The sequence below is a fragment of the Heterodontus francisci genome, chromosome 11 (genome assembly GCF_036365525.1).
Source record: "Heterodontus francisci isolate sHetFra1 chromosome 11, sHetFra1.hap1, whole genome shotgun sequence".
Lineage (NCBI taxonomy): Eukaryota > Metazoa > Chordata > Chondrichthyes > Heterodontiformes > Heterodontidae > Heterodontus > Heterodontus francisci.
The window spans coordinates 117,276,433-117,299,524 of NC_090381.1; the positions used below are offsets into that span (position 1 = coordinate 117,276,433).

The 23,092-nt window shown below is 46.8% G+C and overlaps 1 protein-coding gene across 2 annotated transcripts in view; it reads left to right on the forward strand.

The window, feature by feature from the left end:
* p3h2 (prolyl 3-hydroxylase 2) overlaps positions 1–23,092 on the forward strand; it is a 198,756-nt gene that overhangs the window by 161,029 nt on the left and 14,635 nt on the right. For both annotated transcript variants that reach the window (XM_068042831.1, XM_068042832.1), the window contains exons 7-13: positions 8–60; positions 1,056–1,153; positions 1,611–1,738; positions 1,823–1,918; positions 2,854–3,004; positions 6,565–6,682; positions 7,986–8,061. In XM_068042831.1, the coding sequence (XP_067898932.1) occupies positions 8–60; positions 1,056–1,153; positions 1,611–1,738; positions 1,823–1,918; positions 2,854–3,004; positions 6,565–6,682; positions 7,986–8,061 (720 nt within the window). The remainder of the gene's footprint in view (positions 1–7; positions 61–1,055; positions 1,154–1,610; positions 1,739–1,822; positions 1,919–2,853; positions 3,005–6,564; positions 6,683–7,985; positions 8,062–23,092) is intronic.

Consider the following 23,092-nt stretch of genomic DNA (forward strand, 5'->3'; position numbering starts at 1 on the left):
TTTGTAGATTAATTGGACTGTCTCTGGTATGAAGCTGGAAGATCAGAGTAATACTGACAGGTGGGAAATTACAGAATGTTCCACCAGAATGGTTTTAACACAAATGCGTCATACTGACACAGTTTACTTTAGGTGGTTTAAATCTCCTGCAATTCCAGATTGTATCTTTTCAACTTTTAAAAGGTGGCACCAGAATTCAATTGTTTTTTCTTGTACCTTTTCTCCACTTTCCCCATCATCTAAAATCTGTACTGTTTGATCAGTGTAATCAGTAAGATTCCCAGGGACATTTGATAAATTTGAGTTGTGTGTTTTTACAAGCTGGCTTTCCTTCTTCCCGGCATTCAGAAAGCCTCGTCTTCACTGACCTACATTGGCTCCCAGTCCAGCAACACCTCTGTTTTTCCCCTCCCTATCTCTGTAATCTCCTCCAGCCCCTCGCCCCTCCCTATCTCTGTAATCTCCTCCAGCCCCTCGCCCCTCCCTATCTCTGTAATCTCCTCCAGCCCCTCGCCCCTCCCTATCTCTGTAATCTCCTCCAGCCCCTCGCCCCTCCCTATCTCTGTAATCTCCTCCAGCCCCTACAACCCTCTGAATTCTCTGCATTTCTCCAATTCTGACCTATGACCATCCCCGATTTTAATCACTTCACCATTGGTGGCTGTGCTTTCAGCTGCCGAGGCCCTAAGTTCTGGAATTCCCATCCTAAACCTCTCCGCCTCTCTATCTCACCTCCTTTAAGATGCTTCTTCAAACCTACCTTGTCACCTGTCCTCCTTATGTGGGTCGGTGTCAAATTTTGTCCGACAACACTCCAGTGAGGCATCTTGGAACCCTTTTACTTCATTAAAGGCACTATATAAATGCAAGTTGTTGTTGACATGAAAGCCTGACCCTGTCTCCTAGGTGACCAAGTTTGTATCTGAGTGCTGGATTATGACGTTGGGGGTGGGGTTGCTTATCCACTCTGTGAAGTGTTGGATTAGACTTTATTGTAGCTGAAGTTCTGCCTCAGTTGATGGGATGAAATGTTTAATTTGTCTCTTCTCTCAAAGACGCTTCCCAGGTGATGAGGAAAGGCTGAAGGAGCCGGAGATGCCAAAGATCCAGAGGAAAAAGATAGAGAAGAAGTTTGAGCAACAGCTACGAAAAGGCAAGAGGATAATTTCAGAGACAAACTGATCTTTAATTGGGAAGAATGCATAAAAACAACTGGCAGAGGATCCCCTTTTAACAAACATATTTCAGGGACACTCCCCACCAACTCACTCCCCCAATATCCCTCAACCCCACCTACTCACCCCCTCACCAAATTACTCCACTCCACCTACTCACCCCCTCATCATATCCCTCAACGCCACCTTCTCACCATATCCCTCAGATCCACCAAACCACCATCTCTTTATGTCCCATTGTCCCACTTACACACCATCTCCCTCTATCCCTCCATCTCATCTACTCACCTTCTCACCCAGTCCCTCAGCCCCAAGTTGAGGGAAGTCCCCTTGGGCTTCCCAGGGTGAGGTATGCGTCAGTTGCACTGATTGGCTGTTGGTTCAGGCACAAGGCTGCACCCCTGCCCTCACTGTGAGCTCTGCCTCTCCCCACAGGTGGACCCTTGCTCTATGACCAGGTAAAGCTTGTCCAGGACTCCCAGCAACTCAACGGGAGCCAGCGTGTGCTCCTTGACGATGTTATCACAGCACAGGAGTGTTACGACTTGTACCAGTTGGCCAGTGTAAGTACTGTGGGGGTTTGACTGTCAATTCCATCAGTGCTTGTCACTTGGAACCTTCCTTCACTCCTGATCATGTTTTCACAGGCCATCACGATGGCGGGTGACGGCTATAGAGGCAAGATGTCTCCGCACACACCAAATGAGCGCTTTGAAGGAGCGACTGTATATAAGGCCCTACTGGTGAGTGAATATTATGGACTGCCCAGAGTTAGGTGTCTCAACAGCACCTTCCAAACCCGCGACCTCTACCAACTAGAAGGACAAGGGCAGCAAATGCATGGGAACATCACCACCTGGAAGTTCCCCTCCAAGTCACACACCATCCTGACTAGGAACTATATCACTGTTCCTTCACTGTCGCTGGGTCAAAATCCTGGAACTCCCTTCCTAACAGCAGCTCACCACCACCTTCTCAAGGGCAATTAGGGATGGGCAATAAATGCTGGCCTAGCCAGCGACACCCACATCCATTTAGTAAAAAGTGCAGAAGCATTCTGTTCCACACCAATGTAACTTTTATATTTTTGACCGTAGCCACTTCTCTGGATAAGAGTGATGGTTGGAGGCTTCCAAAACAAGGGCAGGAAGGTCTAAGGAGCCAAGGCCCTGGTGTACCCTCCTGCACTTCGTATGTGACCAGCACTCCAGTGTGCCTAAACCTTTGGCTGGCAATTGGCAGCCGAACAGGAGAAAATTATACCATGAGGAAAAAATGATTAAATTTTCTTTGCTTGTTTCCTCCGCCCCCTCGCAGAGATGTTGACTCCATGGCCAATGGTTGCTGTTGGGTATCTCACCCATGTGAGCCTGGACAGTGAGTGTGGTCATGGGGGGGCAGGTACATCATTCCACCCATACTCTCACACAAACACATTCCTGTGGAGGTCACAGGTTATTATCAGTTGTACGCCTGGCTGTTGTTCTGCCTTCCCTCCCTAACTGAGACCAATCCAATTATCCTTTGAGTCAAGGGAAGAAGCTGATTAGAACATATTTGCTCTGTGCATGTTTAAAATACAGGTTGGACAAGATGACTTAACTGTGCAAGTCAATGGTCTTCTCCTACCCTGAGTGCTGGCTGTCTTAACCCTGACAATTCTGCTCCTCCTTTTCAGTATGGCTACGAAGGTCGGATCCCGTTGCACAGGGCCCAGTTATTCTACAATGTTAGTGAGAAGGCTAGGAAAATCATTCAGTCCTATTTCATGTTGAACTCCACGCTGTACTTCTCCTACACTCACCTGGTGTGTAGGACGGCTATCGAAGGTGAGGCTTCTTTCTCGAGAGAGTGAATTGTACAGACAAGTGTTCAAAGAGTGAGTAGAGAACATTGAGACAAAGTATTTGTGTAGAAGACATTTATTTAGGTGTCGTGGGAACCATGGGGCATAGAATTGTGATTGTATAGAGAAGGCCAGTGTATCAGTTGATTGTTTGAGTGAGTGAACATGAGAGAAACTCAAATTGTTCTCCTTAGATCAGAGACGTTTAAGGGAAGATTAAATAGAGATGTTCAAAATCATGAGGGGTTTTGATAGAGTAAATAAGGAGAAACTGTTTCCACTGGCAGGAGGGTCAGTTGGGCGGCACAGTGGTTAGCACCGCAGCCTCACAGCTCCAGTGACCCAGGTTCGGTTCTGGGTACTGCCTGTGCAGAGTTTGCAAGTTCTCCCTGTGACCGCGTGGGTTTCCGCCGGGTGCTCCGGTTTCCTCCCACAGCCAAAGATTTGCAGGTTGATAGGTAAATTGGCCCTAGTGTAGGTAGGTGGTAGGGGAAGGTGGGGATATGGGATTAATGTAGGATTAGTATAAATGGGTGTTGATGGTTGGCACAGACTCGATGGGCCGAGGGGCCTGTTTTGTGCTGTATCAATAAATAAATAAATACTTGAAGGTGAGAAAAGTTGCAGGGCTATGGGGAAAGAGCGGGGGGAGTGAGAGTGATTCAGTAACTCAGAGAGCCAGCACAGACAGGATGGCCATCTTCTTTGCTGTATCATTCCATGATTCATTGGGTGCTTACTATCTATATTGTTTGGTGCAGAGTGGTGATGCCTACCCCACACGCAGAGCACCCACAAGCACGCCCCTGTGGCCAGTTGCAGCTAGAATACTGGCTGCGTTCCAAGGAAAAGATATCAGTGTTCTGTAGACAGGCAGCAGCCCTTTACTGTCTGCTGCACCCAGCTGCCCCACGATTCCCACTGGGTGAGGAGCATCAGAAAAATCTGCTAATGAGTTGTGAACTTGTGGTCAGCTGCCTGCCATCGCCTTGAAGCACCTCTTGTCTGTGCGTATTAGTCTGTGCATTTCTCACCACACCTCCTGAAGCAGATATTAAGCTGGGCAAGGGTGCAGTCCTGATTCAACAGCATTATGCTGGGTGAGATTGTGAGGGTTAGATTGTGAGGACAGTTTGCATAAATTTGTCTTATATTCCCTTGAGGTTAGAAAATGAAAGGGTAATCTAAAATCAGAGTACGATACAGCGCAAAAGGAGGCCATTCAGCCCATCATGTATTTGCCAACTGTTCGAAAGAGCTGTCTAATTAATCCCACTCCCCTGCTCTTTCCCCATAGCCCTGTAAAAAATTTTCCTTCAAATATTTATCCAATTCACTTTTAAAAGTTACTATTTGAATCAGCTCCCTGTACTGTTCCAGGCAGCACATTCCAGATCACAGCAACTCCCGTGTAAAACAAGTTTCCTCAAGTAGCTTTTGGTTCTTTTGCCAATCACCATGAATCTGTCTCCTCTGGTTACTGACCCTCCTGCCACTGGAAACAGTTTCTCCTTATTTACTCGATAAAAACCCTTCATAATTTTGAACAATTCTGTTAAATCTCCAGTCTCTCCACATAATTGAAGTCCCCTATCCCTGGTCCTGTTCTTGTAAATCTCCTCTGCACCCTCTCCAAAGTTTGACATCCTTGCTAAAAGGTTGGTGTTCAGAATTGGACAAAATACTCCAATCAGGCCTAACTGGTATTTTATTTCTAAATGAGGTGTTTAAAATGGTCACCAGGCTGGTTATGGGCCAAGAAGCAATATTCTTCCATGTCAGTTGGGTTGTTGCTTGATCAATAAACCTGCTGGAAAAATGCAGCAAGAATACTGAGAGAAGTGAGGGTGGAAATCGCAGAGGCACTGGCACTAATTTTTCAGTCTTCTTTAGACTCGGGGGTGGTGCCAGAGGACAGGAGAATTGCAAACATTACACCCTTGTTCAAAATAAGCCCAGCAACTACAGGCCAGTCAGTTTAACTTTGGTGGTGGGGAAACTTCTAGAAAGAATAATTCAGGACAAAATCAATACCCATTTGGACAAATGTAAGTTAATTAAAGAAAGCCAGCATGGATTTCTTAAGGGAAAATCATGTTGAACTAACTTGCTGGAGTTTTTTGAGGAGGTAACAGAGAGGGTTGATGAGGGCAATGCAGTTGATGTGGTGTACATGGACTTTCAGAAAGCATTTGATACAGTGCCACACAACAGACTTGTGAGCAAAGTTATAGCTCATGGAATAAAAGGGACAGTAACAACATGGATATGGAATTGACTCAGTGATAAGAAACAAAGAGTAGTGGTTAATGGATGTTTTTCAGGCTGGAGGAAGGTTTGTAGTGGAGTTCCCCAGGGTTCAGTGTCGGGACCCTTGCTTTTCCTGATATATATTAATAACTTAGACCTTGGTGTACAGGGCACACTTTCAAAGTTTGAGGATGATTCAAAACTTAGAAGCATTATGAACTGTGAGGAAGATAATGTAGAACTTCAAAAGGACATAGACAAGTTGGTGGAATGGGCGGACATGTGACAGATGAAGTTCAATGCAGAGAAATGTGAAGTGATTCATCTTGATAGAAAGAACATGGAGAGACAATATAAAATAAAGGGTACAATTCTGAAGGGTGTGCAGGAGCTGTATATGTGCATAAGTGATTGAAGGTGACAGGTTGAGAGAGCGGTTAATAAAGCATACAGTATCCTGGGGTTTATTAATAGGGGCATAGAGTACAAGAGCAAGGAAGTTATGTTGAACTTGTATAAAACACTAGTTCGGCCTCAGCTGGAGTATTGTGTCCAGTTCTGGGCACTGCACTTTAGGAAAGATGTGAGGGCATTGGAGAGAGTACAGAAAGGATTCACGAGAATGGTTCCAGGGATGAGGAATTTCAGTTATGAAGATAGATTGGAGAAGTTAGGACTGTTTTCCTTGGAGAAGAGAAGGCTGAGAGGTGATTTGATAGAGGAATTCAAAATCATGAGGGGTCTGGACAGAGTAGATAGAGAGAAACTGTTCCCACACGTGAAAGGATCGAGACCGAGAGGGCACAGATTTAAAGTATTTGGTAAGAGAAGCTAAAGTGACATGAGGAAAAACATTTTCACACAGAGAGTGGTTAAGGTCTGGAATGCGCTGTCTGAGAACGTGGTGGAGGCAGGTTCAATTGAAGCATTCAAAAGGGAATTAGACAGTTATATGAAAAGGAAGAATGTGCAGGGTTACGGGGAGAAGGCAGGGGAATGGAACTGAGCGAGTTGCTCTTTCAGAGAGATCGGTGTGGACACGATGGGCCGAATGGCCTCCTTCTGCACTGTAACAATTCTGTGATTTTATGTTATGAATAAATTTGCAGTTTTTAATTCCAGTTTAAATAAAGTGGAGGCAGTTAATTCTGAAAAGTTAGTTATTTGCGCATAGGTTCAGAAGAGACTGGGAGTTGGATTTGAGCTGCAGGCAGTCCGGAGAGGTGCGTGGAGCAGGTGTTAGGTGTATATTGTAGGGTGTGCAACGGATTGATGTCTCTGATATATTTCCAGGTCAGCAAGACAATCGGAATGATCTGAGTCACCCAATTCATGCTGATAATTGCCTGCTGGATCCAGATGCCAATGAGTGCTGGAAGGAACCACCGGCCTATACATTTAGGGACTACAGGTAAGGGGGTGAATCATCGATGGTGTTGAGACGGATGGTGGGGGGGGGGTGGCAGTCACAGGCAATGGAATTGTACCTTCAACCGGGACACAGGAAAGGCTGCCATCTGTGATTGCAGAAATTCCTGTATTTTTGATCAAGTGACGTGTGTGTTTATTGCCTTTACTGTATAAAGGTGAGGTCCTCTGTAATTGATTATCTTCACCAGTGGTTTTGTGTCAAAGATCAGCCTGAATCATATGGAGCAATTGCACAAAGAGCAGTCAACTCACTGTTTGAGTCGGATCTTAGACACATCTGGTCCTAACGTAACAATCCCTGAGCATGGACTGAATAAAGGAAATGTTTTTATCATGAGAGAAATTACAGCAGAAGAAATACCCTCTGGAACATCACCCCCCACCCAGTGATACTGTCCCTGTTCCCCTCCCCCCCACCAAGTGGTATTGTCCCTGTTCCCCTCACCCACCCAGTGATACTGTCCCTGTTCCCCTCCCCCCCACCAAGTGGTATTGTCCCTGTTCCCCTCACCCACCCAGTGATACTGTCCCTGTTCCCCTCCCCCCCACCAAGTGATATTGTCTCTGTCCCCCTCCCCCACCCAGTGATACTGTCTCTGTCCCCCTCCCCCACCCAGTGATACTGTCCCTGTTGCCCTCCCCCACCCAGTCATTCTGTCCCTGTTCCGCTCCCCCACCCAGTGATACTGTCTCTGTTCCCCTCCCCCACCCAGTAATACTGTCTCTGTTGCCCTCCCCCACCCAGTGATACTGTCTCTGTCCCCCTCCCCCACCCAGTGATACTGTCTCTGTTGCCCTCCCCCACCCAGTGATACTGTCTCTGTCCCCCTCCCCCACCCAGTGATACTGTCTCTGTTCCCCTCCCCCACCCAGTGATATTATCCCTGTTCCCCTCCCCCACCCAGTGATACTGTCTCTGTTCCCCTCCCCCACCCAGTAATACTGTCTCTGTTGCCCTCCCCCACCCAGTCATTCTGTCCCTGTTCCCCTCCCCCACCCAGTGATACTGTCTCAGTTCCCCTCCCCCACCCAGTCATTCTGTCCCTGTTCCCCTCCCCCACCCAGTGATATTGTCTGTTCCCCTCCCCCACCCAGTGATACTGTCTCTGTTCCTCTGGCCCATCCAGTGATACTGTCACTGTTCCCCTCCCCCACCCAGTGATACTGTCTCTGTTCCTCTGGCCCATCCAGTGATACTGTCACTGTTCCCCTCCCCCACCCAGTGATACTGTCTCTGTTCCTCTGGCCCATCCAGTGATGCTGTCTCTGTACCTCTCCCCCAGTGCTATCTTATACCTGAATGGAGATTTTGAAGGAGGAGAATTTATTTTTACAGAAATTGATGCAAAGACTATCACGGTGAGTACAATGCATGTGGCCATCTGTGATGCACGATGTTTGTAGATAATTTCCTTCTTTCCCAAAGGAGCAAAAGTCCTGATTTGATGTTGACTCTTAGTCCATCAGTCTGATCACTTCTTCATTCAGTTCTTCACCATTTGACTCTGATCTTCGCCTCTTGCACTGGTCATAAACATACCCTAAAGTTTCTATAAAAGCAAAATACTGCGGATGCTGGAAATCTGAAACAAAAACAAGAAATGCTGGATTCACTCAGCAGGTCTGGCAGCATCTGTGGAAAGAGAAGCAGAGTTAACGTTTCGGGTCAGTGACCCTTCTTCGGAACCCTAAAGTTTCTACACTTCCTCAGCTACTGATGATTTGGGACAATTTGTTGATATGGTTAGGCGACGACCCTGTCACCTCTGGCACCTTGATTCACACCCAGTTCAGACTGAGCCCAGTTCCCAGTGAGTGCAGTTTGGAATGTATTGGCAGTCTCACCTGCGTTCGTTAGGAATGACAATAGTCCCTTGGATTGAGTGGCCTCTTTCTGTGCTGTATCATTGTTGGTGAGGGTTCTGAAGTTAGCTCTGAGGGCATTATTGATGGAGGGTAAGGGTGGGTACCCTTGGCCTGTCCTGGAGGTACCTGACGCTGGTGCTGGATAGAATGGAAAATGTAGCATTCTACTGATCCTCAAACCAATCGACCAAACTCCACCGAGATGGAGTCTTGGCCAAGGATTACTATTACATGTTTAACCCTTGAATGACCAATGTTGAAGTAGGAGGAGGCTCCACAAACAACCCGTTCCTCAATGATGGGGGAGCCCAGCACATCAGTGCAAAAGATAAGGCTGAAGCATTTGGAACAGTCTTCAACCAGAAGTGCTGAGTGGAGGATCCATCTCGGCCTCCTCTTGAAGACTCCAGCATCACTGGCCGGCACAGACACGATGGGCCGAAGGGCCTGTTTCTGTGCTGTATAACTCTATGACTCTCTGACTCTATCACAGATGCCAGTCTTCAGCCAATCCGATTCACTCCATGTGATATCAAGAAACGACTGAAGGCACTGGATACTGCAAAAGCTATGGGCCCCGGCAATATTCAGCAAATGTACTGAAGACATTCCAGAACTTGCCACGCCCCTAGCCAAGCTGTTCCAGTACAGCTACAACGCTGGCATCTACCTGGCAATGCCCAGGTATGTCCTGTCCACAAAAAGCACGACAAATTCAACCTGGCCAATTACCGCCCCATCAGCCTACTCTCAATTATCAGTAAAGTGATGGAAGGTGTCGTTGACAGTGCCATCAAGCGGCACTTCCTCAGCTTGAGATCCACCAGGGCTACTCAGCTCCTGACCTCATTACAGCCTTGGTTCAAACATGGACGAAAGAGCTGAATTCCAGAGGTGAGGTGAGAATGACTGCCCTTGACATCAAGGCAGCATTTGACCGAGTATGGTATCAAGGAACCCTGGCAAAACTGAGGTCAATGGGAATCAGGGGGAAAACTCTCTGCTAGTTGGAGTCATACCTAGCGCAAAGGAAGATGGTTGTGGTTGTTGGAGATCAATCGTCTCAACTCCAGAACATCACTGTAGAATTCCTCAGGGTAGTGTCCTCGGCCCAACCATCTTCAGCTGCTTCATCAATGATCTTCCCTCCATCATTAGGTCAGAAGTGGGGATGTTTGCTTATGATTGCACAATGTTCAGCACCATTTACGACTTCTCAGATACTGAAGCAGTCCGTGTCCAGATGCAGCAAGACTTGGGAAACATTCAGGATTGGGTTGATAAGTGACAAGTAACATTTGCTCCACACAAGTGCCAGGCAATGACCATCTCCAACAAGAGAGAATCTAACCATCTCCCCTTGATGTTCAATGGCATTACCATCGCTGAATCCCCCACTATCAACATCCTGGGGGTCATCATTGACCAGAAACCGAACTGGAGTAACCATATAAATACCGTGGCTACAAGAGTGAGGCTAGGAATCCTGCGGTGAGTAATTCACCTCCTGACTCCCCAAAGCCTGTCCACCATCTACAAGGCACAAGTCAGGAGTGTGATGGAATACTCTCCACTTGCCTGGATGGGTGCAGCTCCAACAATGATTAGGAAGCTCAATACCATCCAGGACAAAGCAGCCCACTTGATTGGCACCCCATCCACAAACATTCACTCCCTCCATCACTGACGCACATTGGCAGCAGTGTGTACCATCTACAAGATGCACTGCAGCAACGCACCAAGGCTCCTTAGACAGCACCTTCCAAACCCACGACCTCTACCAACTAGAAGGACAAGGGCAACAGATGCATGGGAACACCACCACCTGCAAGTTCCCCTTCCAAGTCACACACCATCCTGACTTGGAACTATATCGCCGTTCCTTCACTGTCGCTGGGTCAAAATCCTGGAACTCCCTCCCTAACAGCACTGTGGGTGTACCTACCCCACATGGACTGCAGCAGTTCAAGAAGGCAGCTCACCACCACCTTCTCAAGGGCAATTAGGGATGAGCAATAAATGTTGGCCTGGCCAGCGATGCCCATATCCCAGGAACAAGTTTTAAAAATTCAAAAAGTCAAGCTAAGGCCCAAGTATGAAATGCACAGCCATGGTCAGGTGTTGTTCTTGAGGAATTTAAAAAGATCATTTTTAATTTTCAGTAATTTAAACTCTTCCTCATTCTTTCAACTTCCACATCCCTTGGATACACAGGAGGTACAAGACCTGTCAGACTGTCTGAGTTAGTAGCACTTTTTTTCTGTGTCAGAATCTCCTGCTAATCTTGGACTTGAGCTCCAATCTAGGCTGACGCTCCATGCAGTGCTGAGGGAGTGCTGCACTGCTGGACGTGCTGTCTTTCACATGAGCTGAGCCCCCATCTAGCTGTCTAGCTGCCATTGATCCCACCAGCACTCGAAAGGAATTCTCCTGGTGTCCCAATCAACATTCAAAAGGGAATTAGACAGTTATCTGAAAAGGAAGAATGTGCAGGGTTACAGGGAGAAGGCGGGGGAATAGGACTGAGGGAGTTGCTTTTTCAGAGAGCCGGTGCGGACACGATGGGCCGAATGGCCTCCTTCTGCACTGTAACGATTCTGTGATTCTGATTCTGTGAACATTTATGTTTCAACCAAGGTTGCCAAAAGCAGATTAACTGGCCACTAATCTCATTTGCTGTTGTGAGACCTTGCTATGCACAAATTGTTTCCCTTGTTTCCCTACATTACAACAGTTACTGGACTTCCAAAGTAATTCCTCGCCTGTAAAGTGGGACAGCCTGAGGTTGGGAATGATGCTATATAAATGCAAGTTCTTCCACTGTTCTAGTGCAGTGTTATCTCATCAAGTTCGATGCTTATGGTTGACCTGACGTGTGTGCTATTCCCACATTGAGGGCCAGTATCCCAGAGTTCCACACTGGGACACATTGCTGTCCTGAAATTAAGAGCTTGATTTGACACGTACCAATTTAAATTAACGAGAGTGACTCGAGCCTCTGTCTTCTGTCCAACCTGCATGTAATTACCATGTGTGGAGGGTGAGTAAATGAGAAAGATCATCATCTGTAAAGAATGATCTTTATTTTCTCCATCGGAATAGCCCCAGCCCCAGCCCCTGACACTGTTGAAACTTCCAACTTGTGTGTTTTCAGTTCCTCTCTTTCTATCACCTTAACTTTTCACAAGAGTTGAGGTGTGTTTCCAGAATATGGTTCTGTATAGGATGGGAAGGACCACATCACCAACACGGCCCTCAGGTGTGAAACTCAGGAAATAATATGTTGACATCTCACACTCACTCTCGATGCTTCCACCTTCATCTGGAAGACCAACACTGCCGTGCCTTATTTCCACTTTTGATTCAAGCCTCAAAGCTGGTTTGATTACAGTTTATTGAACAGAATATGTACCCTTTCAAATCATCATCACTTATTGTTTTAAACACCTCAATTAGATAACTCCTCAACTGTCTAAACTCAAGGGAATGCAAGAAACATTTATACAACTAGTCTTTATCGTTTAACCCTTTTAGTCCCAGTATCTGGTGAATCTGTGCAGTACCTCCTCCACGGCCAGTATATCCTTCCTGCAATGTGGTGCCCACAACTAGGTAGCTTTGAATTTCAGCTGCCTAAAGCAGACACTCTCCTTCAGACGGGGATTCCCTGGCTTGTAGATCTCTTAGATTTTATATATCCTTTCGGTCAGCATAAGTTTCGATTTCATCTGCAGTTCTTAACCTGAACTTGCTTCAGAATTCCACCTCTCTCTGAAGATTCCTGCAGCATCACAGCAGCTGCTCAGTGATTGACCATGGATTTTACCGAATATAAATAATTTTCAAGCCTGTTAGTCAATTGGTTAAACAGTGGAATTATTCATTAATGGAGGGCAGCAAGAAGTCCCATTACTGGACAAGTAATTAAACATTGCTCAGATATGCTCAGAAACCAGCATTTTCACCACCTCCAAGATGTTTAGACAAAAGTTCTGACTTTTGTACAGCAAGTCATAGAGTGTAGAGAAAACATTGTGTTTCATTCAGTGCCTGAACAAATCAAAACACTGACTGGATCTACAGTCAAACACTGTGTTTCTGAGTGGGTTATGGGATGTACATCTTTATGTTCAGGACTCCCAGATTAATTGGAAACTTTTCATTGGACCCTGCCTGCTGTGATAGCAAACTTCCAGAAAGTTCTCAAATTGATCCCTGAGCTGCGCTGAGTTAGCCAATATTGGGTTGAATACATTTGGCCTCAGTGCTCGCAGATGAAAGGGTGGAGTGAGGGGAATATCAGTCCTGGTTCCTGCTCCTGATTGCTATCCATCAACTCCTGGGGAGTGTGTGTGCGTGTGGGTGGGCATTACGTGAGAACAGGATCGGGCTACGGTGCTATGCCCATTACCGCTGGCATTGACTACCTCAGTTCACACGTGGGTGCATGAGGGTTGCTGGTGCCGGGCAATGGAAGGAGGAGAAGAGAACAGAAATAAGGGAGATAAAAACAAGAAATGCTGGAAATACTCAGCAGGTCTGGCAACACCTGTGGAGAGAGCAGAGTTAACGTTTCAGGTCAGTTCTGAAGAAGGGTCACTGACCTGAATCGTTAACTCTGCTTCTCTCTCCACAGATGCTGCCAGCCCTGCTGAGTATTTCCAGCATTTCTTGTTTTTATTTCAGATTTCCAGCATCTGTAGTATTTTGCTTTTAGAAATAAGGGAGAGCTTGTTGCAGTCGGTGATGGTCACCTCACAGTCTGTTGCTCTTTGTTGACCATCTGCAAGTGAACCACAGTCCTCGTTGACCAGCTGCTCTAGGCTATTACAATAGTGTAAAGCTCAATGCCACCCAGATGTAGAGCTGCACATCCTTCGTTCACACTTTGCTGTCACCCAGTCCTATGCAGAGGATGATGTAGTGGTTCTGTGGTTGGACTAATACTCCAGCAATTGTGAGTTCAAATCCCTCCATGGCAGTTTGAGAATCTGAATTCAGTTGAAGAAGTAAAGCTGGTCTCAGTAAAAGTGACCTGGAGGCTGTCAGATTGTTTAAAAACCCAAAATATTTACTAACATCCTTCAGGGAAGGAAAGCTGCTGTCCTTACGCAGTCTGGAAGACGTATAGTGCCGAGCAAGGCACATTCTATCAAACCACCACAAAGTACATGTATGATGGCAATACTAGAATTGTGCAATAAATATGCTCCTCCTCTCCATGTGTTTTGTCTTCCAACTACATTTATACTTCTTGATTTCATATAATTTTGGCACATGGTTTCCTTTGGTGTGTCACCACAGTCTGAACTGTAGGCTGCCTCAAGCAGGGTGTGATGACAATAGGATTGAGGGGAGGATTGCACAGGTCTAGAGAGTGCAGTGGGTAGTAGTTTCCTGGTGAAACTGCCCATGAGGTCTGAAACTCTGTGGCTCAGTGGACAGCACTCTCTCTCCTCTGAGTTAGGAGGTCAAGGGTTCAAGCCACTCCAGAGACTTGAGCACACAGTCTAGCCCAGCACTCCCAGCCCATACTGAGGGGGATTACAATGTCAGAGGTGTCATCTTTCAGATGAGATATTAGAATCATAGAAAGTTATGGCACAGAAAGAGGCCACTTGGCCCATTGTGTCTGTGCCGGCTGAAAATTAGTCCACCTGTCCTAGTCCCACCTTCCAGCATTTGGTCTGTAACCCTGCAGTTTATGGCACTTGAGGTGCCTATCCAGTCTCCATCTGAATGAGTTGAAGGTCTCTGCCTCAAGTACCCTTTCAGACAGTGAGTTCCAGACCCCCATCACTACCCTCTGGGTGAAAAAAAGTTTCCTCATCTCCCCTATAACCATTCTACCAATCACTTTAAATCTGTGTCCCCTCATCACTGACCTCTCTGCTAAGGTGAATTAGAACATAAGAAATAGGAGGAGTAGGACATTCGGCCCCTCTAACCTGCTCCGCCATTCAATAAGATCATGGCTGATCTGCCCCAGACCTCAACTCCTCTTTCGTGCCAGCTCCTCATAGCCCTCAACTCCCCAATATTTCAAAAATCTATCTACCTCCTCTTTAAATACATTTAGTGACCTAGCCTCCACAACTCTCTGGGGTAGAGAATTCCAGACATTCACTACCCTCTGAGAGAAGAAATTCCTTCGCATCTCAGTTTTAAATGAGTGTCCCCTTATTCTATAACTATGTCCCCTAGTTTGAGATTCCCCCACTAGTGGAAACATCATCTCAATATCTACCCTCTTCAAAATCGTGCACGTTTCAATAAGATCACCCCTCTTTCTTCTAAACTCTAATGAATAAAGGCCTAACCTGTTTAGCTGTTCTTGATAACTCAATCCCTTCATCCTAGGAATCAACCTAGTGAATCTCTTTTGAACTGCCTCCAATGCCAGTCCTTTCTTAAATACGGTGACCAAAACTGTACACAGTACTCCAGGTGCGGCCTTACCAACACACTGTACAGTTGTAACAGGGCCCTTCACCTCCACTCTATCCAGGCCCCTCACAATTTTGTACATTTCAAACAGATCTCCCCTCAGCCTGCTCTGTTTCAAGGAGAACAACCCCAGCCTATCCAATCTTTCCTCATAGCTGCATTTTTCCAGTCCTGGCAACATCCTCGTAAATCTCCTCTGTACCCTCTCTAGTGCAATTACATCCTTTCTGTAATGAGGTGACCAGAACTGCACACAGTACTCAAGTTACAGCCTAACCAATGAGTTATACAGTTCCAGCATAACCTCCCTGCTCTTATATTCTATACCTCAGCAAATAAAGGAAAGGATTCCATATGCCTTCTTCACCACCTTATCAACCTGTCCTGCTACCTTCAGGGATCTGTGGACATTCACTCCAAGGTCCCTCACTTCCTCTACACCTTTCAGTATTTTCCCATTTATCATGTATTCCTTTACCTTGTTTGACCTCCCTAAATGCAGCATCTCACACTTCTCCAAGTTGAATTCCATTTGACACTTTTTTGCCCATCTGACCAGACCATCAATATCTTCCTGCAGCCTACAGCTATCCTCCTCACTATCTACCACACGGCCAATCTTTGAGTCGTCTGCAAACTTCTGAATCACGCCCCCAAATCGTTAATATATACCACAAAAAGCAGGGGACCCAGTACTGATCCCTGCGGAACGCCACTGGAAACAGCCCTCCAGTCGCTAAAACAGCCGTCAACAATTACCCTTTGTTTCCTGTATCTACCTTGCTGCATTTCCCTGGATCCCATAGGATTTTTTTTTTAAGCAGTCTGTCATGTGGGTCCTTGTCAAAAGCCTTGCTAAAAGCCATGTAGAGCACATTAACTGCACTACCCTCATCTATCTTCCTTGTTAATTCTTCAAAATACTCGATCGTTAGACAAGATCTTCCCTTAACAAATCCATGCTGACTGTCCTTGATTAATCTGTGCCTTTCTAAGTGACAGTTTATCATGTCTCTCAGAATTTATTTCCAATAATTTGCACACTACTGAGGTTAGACTGACCGGCCTGTAATTATTCGGTCTATCCCTCACTCCCTTTTTAAACATTAGCAGTTCTCCAATCCTCCAGCACCACACCTGTATTCAATGAGGACTGGAAAATGATGAAAATGTTAAACCGAGGACCCGTCTGCCCCCTCAGGTGGTCGTAAAAGATCCGTGGCCAGTATTTAACCAAGAGCAGGGCAGTTATTGCCAGTGTGCTGGCCAACATCTATTCCTCAATCTGCATCACAAAAAGAGCTGATCTATTCATTATCCCAGTGCTGTTTGTGGGACCATCGCAGAGATAACAACAGCTCCCACTTTTATTTATATAGTGTCACTAAAGTAGTAAAACTTCCCAAGCAGCTTCACCAGAGCGTTATCAAACAAAATTTAACACCAAGCCACATAAGGATGTATTAGGGAAGAGATCAAAAGTTTGGTCAGAGAGATGTAGGTTTTAATAAGCACCTTAAATGAGGCAAGTGCAGTAGAGAGGTTCAGGAAGGGAATTCCCAGCTTTGGGCCCAGGCAGCTGAAGACAAGGCCGCCAATGGTGGAGAGTTGAAGATAAGGATGCTCAAGAGGCCAGAATTAGATGAGCACAAATATCGCTGAGGGTTTGGGGGCGGGAGGAGGTTACAGAGAGAGGGAGGGGCAAGTCCAAGGAGGGATTTGAAAACAAGTCTCAGAACTTTGAAACTGAGGCATTGTTAATCGGGAGCCAGTGTAGATCAGTGAGTACAGGGGGTGATAGGGGAATGGGACTTGGTGTGTGTTAATGTAGATCAGTGAGTCCAGGGGGTGATAGGGGAATGGGACTTGGTGTGTGTTAATGTAGATCAGTGAGTACAGGGGGTGATAGGGGAAGGGGACTTGGTGTGTGTTAATGTAGGTCAGTGAGTACAGGGGTGATAGGGGAATGGGACTTGGTGTGTGTTAATGTAGATCAGTGAGTACAGGGGGTGATAGGGGAAGGGGACTTGGTGTGTGTTAATGTAGGTCAGTGAGTACAGGGGGTGATAGGGGAAGGGGACTTGGTGTGTGTTAATGTAGGTCAGTGAGTACAGGGGTGATAGGGGAAGGGGACTTGGTGTGTGTTAATGTAGGTCAGTGAGTACAGGGGTGATAGGGGAACGGGACTTGGTGTGTGTTAACGTAGGTCAGTGAGTACAGGGGTGATAGGGGAAGGGGACTTGGTGTGTGTTACTGTAGATCAGTGAGTACAGGGGTGATAGGGGAAGGGGACTTGGTGTGTGTTAATGTCGGTCAGTGAGTACAGGGGTGATAGGGGAATGGGACTTGGTGTGTGTTAATGTAGGTCAGTGAGTACAGGGGGTGATAGGGGAAGGGGACTTGGTGTGTGTTAATGTAGGTCAGTGAGTACAGGGGGTGATAGGGGAAGGGGACTTGGTGTGTGTTAATGTAGGTCAGTGAGTACAGGGGTGATAGGGGAAGGGGACTTGGTGTGTGTTAATGTAGGTCAGTGAGTACAGGGGTGATAGGGGAATGGGACTTGGTGTGTGTTAATGTAGGTCAGTGAGTACAGGGGTGATAGGGGAAGGGGACTTGGTGTGTGTTAATGTAGGTCAGTGAGTACAGGGGTGATAGGGGAACGGGACTTGGTGTGTGTTAATGTAGGTCAGTGAGTACAGGGGTGATAGGGGAACGGGACTTGGTGTGTGTTAATGTAGGTGAGTGAGTACAGGGGTGATAGGGGAACGGGACTTGGTGTGTGTTAATGTAGGTGAGTGAGTACAGGGGTGATAGGGGAATGGGACTTGGTGTGTGTTAATGTAGGTCAGTGAGTACAGGGGTGATAGGGGAACGGGACTTGGTGTGTGTTAATGTAGGTCAGTGAGTACAGGGATGATAGGGGAACGGGACTTGGTGTGTGTTAATGTAGGTGAGTGAGTACAGGGGTGATAGGGGAATGGGACTTGGTGTGTGTTAATGTAGGTCAGTGAGTACAGGGGTGATAGGGGAACGGGACTTGGTGTGTGTTAATGTAGGTCAGTGAGTACAGGGATGATAGGGGAACGGGACTTGGTGTGTGTTAATGTAGGTCAGTGAGAACAGGGGTGATAGGGGAATTGGACTTGGTGTGTGTTAATGTAGGTCAGTGAGTACAGGGATGATAGGGGAACGGGACTTGGTGTTTTTTTTTAGAACATTACAGCGCAGTACAGGCCCTTCGGCCCTCGATGTTGCGCCGACCTGTGAAACCATCTGACCTACACTATTCCATTTTCATCCATATGTCTTTCCAATGACCACTTAAATGCCCTTAAAGTTGGCGAGTCTACTACTGTTGCAGGCAGGGCGTTCCACGCCCCTACTACTCTCTGAGTAAAGAAACTACCTCTGACATCTGTCCTATATCTATCACCCCTCAACTTAAAGCTATGTCCCCTCATGTTTGCCATCACCATCCGAGGAAAAAGACTCTCACTATCCACCCTATCTAACCCTCTGATTATCTTGTATGTCTCTATTAAGTCACCTCTCCTCCTCCTTCTCTCTAACGAAAACAACCTCAAGTCCCTCAGCCTTTCCTCGTAAGACCTTCCCTCCATACCAGGCAACATCCTAGTAAATCTCCTCTGCATCCTTTCCAAAGCTTCCACATCCTTCCTATAATGCGGTGACCAGAACTGCACGCAATACTCCAGGTGCGGCCGCACCAGAGTTTTGTACAGCTGCAGCATGACCTCGTGGCTCCGAAACTCGATTCCCCTATTAATAAAAGCTAACACACCATATGCCTTCTTAACAGCACTATTAACCTGGGTGGCAACTTTCAGGGATTTATGTACCTGGACACCAAGATCTCTCTGCTCATCTACACTACCAAGAATCTTCCCATTAGCCCAGTACTCTGCATTCCTGTTAATCCTTCCAAAGTGAATCACCTCACACTTTTCCGCATTAAACTCCATTTGCCATCTCTCAGCCCAGCTCTGCAGCCTATCTATGTCCCTCTGTAACCTACAACATCCTTCGGCACTATCCACAACTCCACCGACCTTAGTGTCATCTGCAAATTTACTAACCCACCCTTCTACACCCTCTTCCAGGTCATTTATAAAAATGACAAACAGCAGTGGCCCCAAAACAGATCCTTGCGGTACACCGCTAGTAACTAAACTCCAGGATGAACATTTGCCATCAACCACCACCCTCTGTCTTCTTTCAGCTAGCCAATTTCTGATCCAAAGCTCTAAATCACCTTCAACCCCATACTTCCGTATTTTCTGCAATAGCCTACCGTGGGGAACCTTATCAAACGCCTTACTGAAATCCATATACACCACATCCACGGCTTTACCCTCATCCACCTGTTTGGTCACCTTCTCAAAAAACTCAATAAGGTTTGTGAGGCACGACCTACCCTTCACAGAACCGTGCTGACTATCGCTAATGAACTTATTCTTTTCAAGATGATTATAAATCCTATCTCTTATAACCTTTTCCAACATTTTACCCACAACCGAAGTAAGGCTCACAGGTCTATAATTACCAGGGCTGTCTCTACTCCCCTTCTTGAACAAGGGGACAACATTTGCTATCCTCCAGTCTTCCGGCACTATTCCTGTCGACAATGACGACATAAAGATCAAGGACAAAGGCTCTGCAATCTCCTCCCTGGCTTCCCAGAGAATCCTAGGATAAATCCCATCTGGGATTTATCTATTTTCACACTTTCCAAAATTGCTAACACCTCCTCCTTGTGAACCTCAATCCCATCTAGCCTAGTAGTCTGTATCTCAGTATTCTCCTCGACAACATTTTCTTTCTCTACTGTAAATACTGACGAAAAATATTCATTTAACGCTTCCCCTATCTCCTCTGATTCCACACACAACTTCCCACGATTATCCTTGATTGGCCCTAATCTAACTCTAGTCATTCTTTTATTCCTGATATACCTATAGAAAGCCTTAGGGTTTTCCTTGATCCTATCCGCCAATGACTTCTCGTGTCCTCTCCTCGCTCTTCTTAGCTCTCCCTTTAGATCCTTCCTGGCTAGCTTGTAACTCTCAAGCGCCCTAACTGAGCCTTCACGTCTCATCCTAACATAAGCCTTCTTCTTCCTCTTGACAAGCGCTTCAACTTCTTTAGTAAACCATGACTCCCTCGCTCGACAACTTCCTCCCTGCCTGACAGGTACATACTTATCAAGGACACGCAGTAGCTGCTCCCTGAATAAGCTCCACATTTCGATTGTGCCCATCCCCTGCAGTTTCCTTCCCCATCCTACGCATCCTAAATCTTGCCTAATCGCATCATAATTTCCTTTCCCCCAGCTATAATTCTTACCCTGCGGTATATACCTGTCCCTGCCCATCGCTAAGGTAAACCTAACCGAATTGTGATCACTATCACCAAAGTGCTCACCTACATCTAAATCTAACACCTGGCCGGGTTCATTACCCAGTACCAAATCCAGTGTGGCATCGCCCCTGGTTGGCCTGTCTGCATACTGTGTCAGAAAACCCTCCTGCACACACTGGACAAAAACAGACCCATCTAAAGTACTCGAACTATAGTATTTCCAGTCAATATTTGGAAAGTTAAAGTCCCCAATAACAACTACCCTGTTACTCTCGCCCCTGTCGAGAATCATCTTCGCTATCCTTTCCTCTACATCTCTGGAACTATTCGGAGGTCTATAGAAAACTCCCAACAGGGTGACCTCACCTCTCCTGTTTCTAACCTCTGCCTATACTTCCTCAGTAGACGAGTCCTCAAACGTTCTTTCTGCCGACGTAATACTCTCCTTGATTAACAATGCCACACCCCCCCCTCTTTTACCATCTTCTCTGTTCTTACTGAAACATCTAAATCCCGGAACCTGCAACATCCATTCCTGCCGCTGCTCTACCCATGTCTCCGAAATGGCCACAACATCGAGATCCCAGGTACCAACCCATGCTGCAAGCTCACCCACCTTATTCCGGATGCTCCTGGCGTTGAAGTAGACACACTTTAAACCAGGCTCTTGCTTGCCAGTGCCCTCTTGCATCCTTGTAACCTTATCCCTGACCTCACTACTCTCAACATCCTGTACACTGGCACTACAATTTAGGTTCCCATCCCCCTGCTGAATTAGAGCACTAGCAAATCTCCCCCCCACGATATTGGTACCCCTCTGGTCCAGGTGAAGACCATCCTGTTTGTAGAGGTCCCACCTACCCCAGAAAGAGCCCCAATTATCCAGGAAACCAAAACCCTCCCTCCTACACCATCCCTGCAGCCACATGTTCAACTCCTCTCTCTCCCTATTCCTCGCTTCGCTATCACGTGGCATGGGCAACAACCCAGAGATAACAATTCTGTTTGTTCTCGCTCTAAGCTTCCACCCTAGCTCCCTGAATTTCTGCCTTAAATCCCCATCTCTCTTCCTACCTATGTCGTTGGTGCCTCTGTGGACCACGACTTGGGGCTGCTCCCCCTCCCCCTTAAGGATCCCAAAAACACTATCCGAGACATCACGAACCCTGGCACCTGGGAGGCAACACACCAACCGTGAGTCTCTCTCGTTCCCACAGAACCTCCTATCTGTTCCCCTAACTATGGAGTCCCCAATGACTAATGCTCTGCTCCTCTTCCCCCTTCCCTTCTGAGCAACAGGGACAGACTCTGCGCCAGAGACCTGTACCCCATTGCTTACCCCTGGTAAGTCGTCCCCCCCAACAGTATCAAAGAACAAAGAACAAAGATAATTACAGCACAGGAACAGGCCCTTCGGCCCTCCAAGCCTGCGCCGATCCAGATCCTCTCTCTAAACATGTCGCCTATTTTCTAAGGTTCTGTATCTCTTTTCTTCCTGCCCATTCATGCATCTGTCTAGATACATCTTAAAAGACGCCATCGTGCCCGCATCTACCACCTCTGCTGGCAACGCGTTCCAGGCACCCACCACCCTCTGCGTAAAGAACTTTCCACGCATATCCCCCCTAAACCTTTCCCCTTTCACTTTGAACTCGTGTCCTCTAGTAATTGAATCCCCCAGTCTGGGAAAAAGCCTCTTGCTGTCCACCCTGTCTATACCTCTCATGATTTTGTACACCTCAATCAGGTCCCCCCTCAACCTCCGTCTTTCTAATGAAAATAATCCTAATCTACTCAACCTCTCTTCATAGCTAGCGCCCTCCATACCAGGCAACATCCTGGTGAACCTCCTCTGCACCCTCTCCAAAGCATCTACATCCTTTTGGTAATGTGGCGACCAGAACTGCACGCAGTATTCCAAATGTGGCCGAACCAAAGTCCTATACAACTGTAACATGACCTGCCAACTCTTGTACTCAATACCCCGTCCGATGAAGGAAAGCATTCCGTATGCCTTCTTGACCACTCTATTTACCTGCGTTGCCACCTTCAGGGAACAGTGGACCTGAACACCCAAATCTCTCTGGACATCAATTTTCCCCAGGACTTTTCCATTTACTGTATAGTTCACTCTTGAATTGGATCTTCCAAAACGGTATACCTGTTGTTGAGGGAAACGGTCACAGGGGATCCCTGCACTGCCTGCTGGTTCCCTCTCCTTCCCCTGACGGTAACCCATCTACCTACTTCTTTTACCTGAGGTGTGACTACCTCCCCATAACTCCTCTCAATAACCCCCTCCGCCTCCCGAATGATCCAAAGTTCATCCAGCTCCAGCTCCAGTTCTCTAATGCGGTTCTCGAGGAGCTGGAGTTGGGTGCACTTCCCGCAGATGCAGTCAGCAGAGACACTCTTGGCGACACTTACCTCCCACATTCTGCAGGAGGAACATTCAACTGCCTTCACCTCCATTCCCACTATTCTAAATTCCCAACAAATCTACTGAAAACCAAAAAAAAAAGTCAAAACTTGTTAGCTTAGCAATCTGACGGACAGAACTTTTTTTTTTGGTTAGAGGAGGAGGATGGGTGGGAGACACTACCCGAGTAGTGTTTCCGGTAAAGCAACCGCCCAAATATGTAACCTCACTTACCCAGCAGTCCCGCGTGCGCTCCGCCTATACACGAGAAATGCTCTG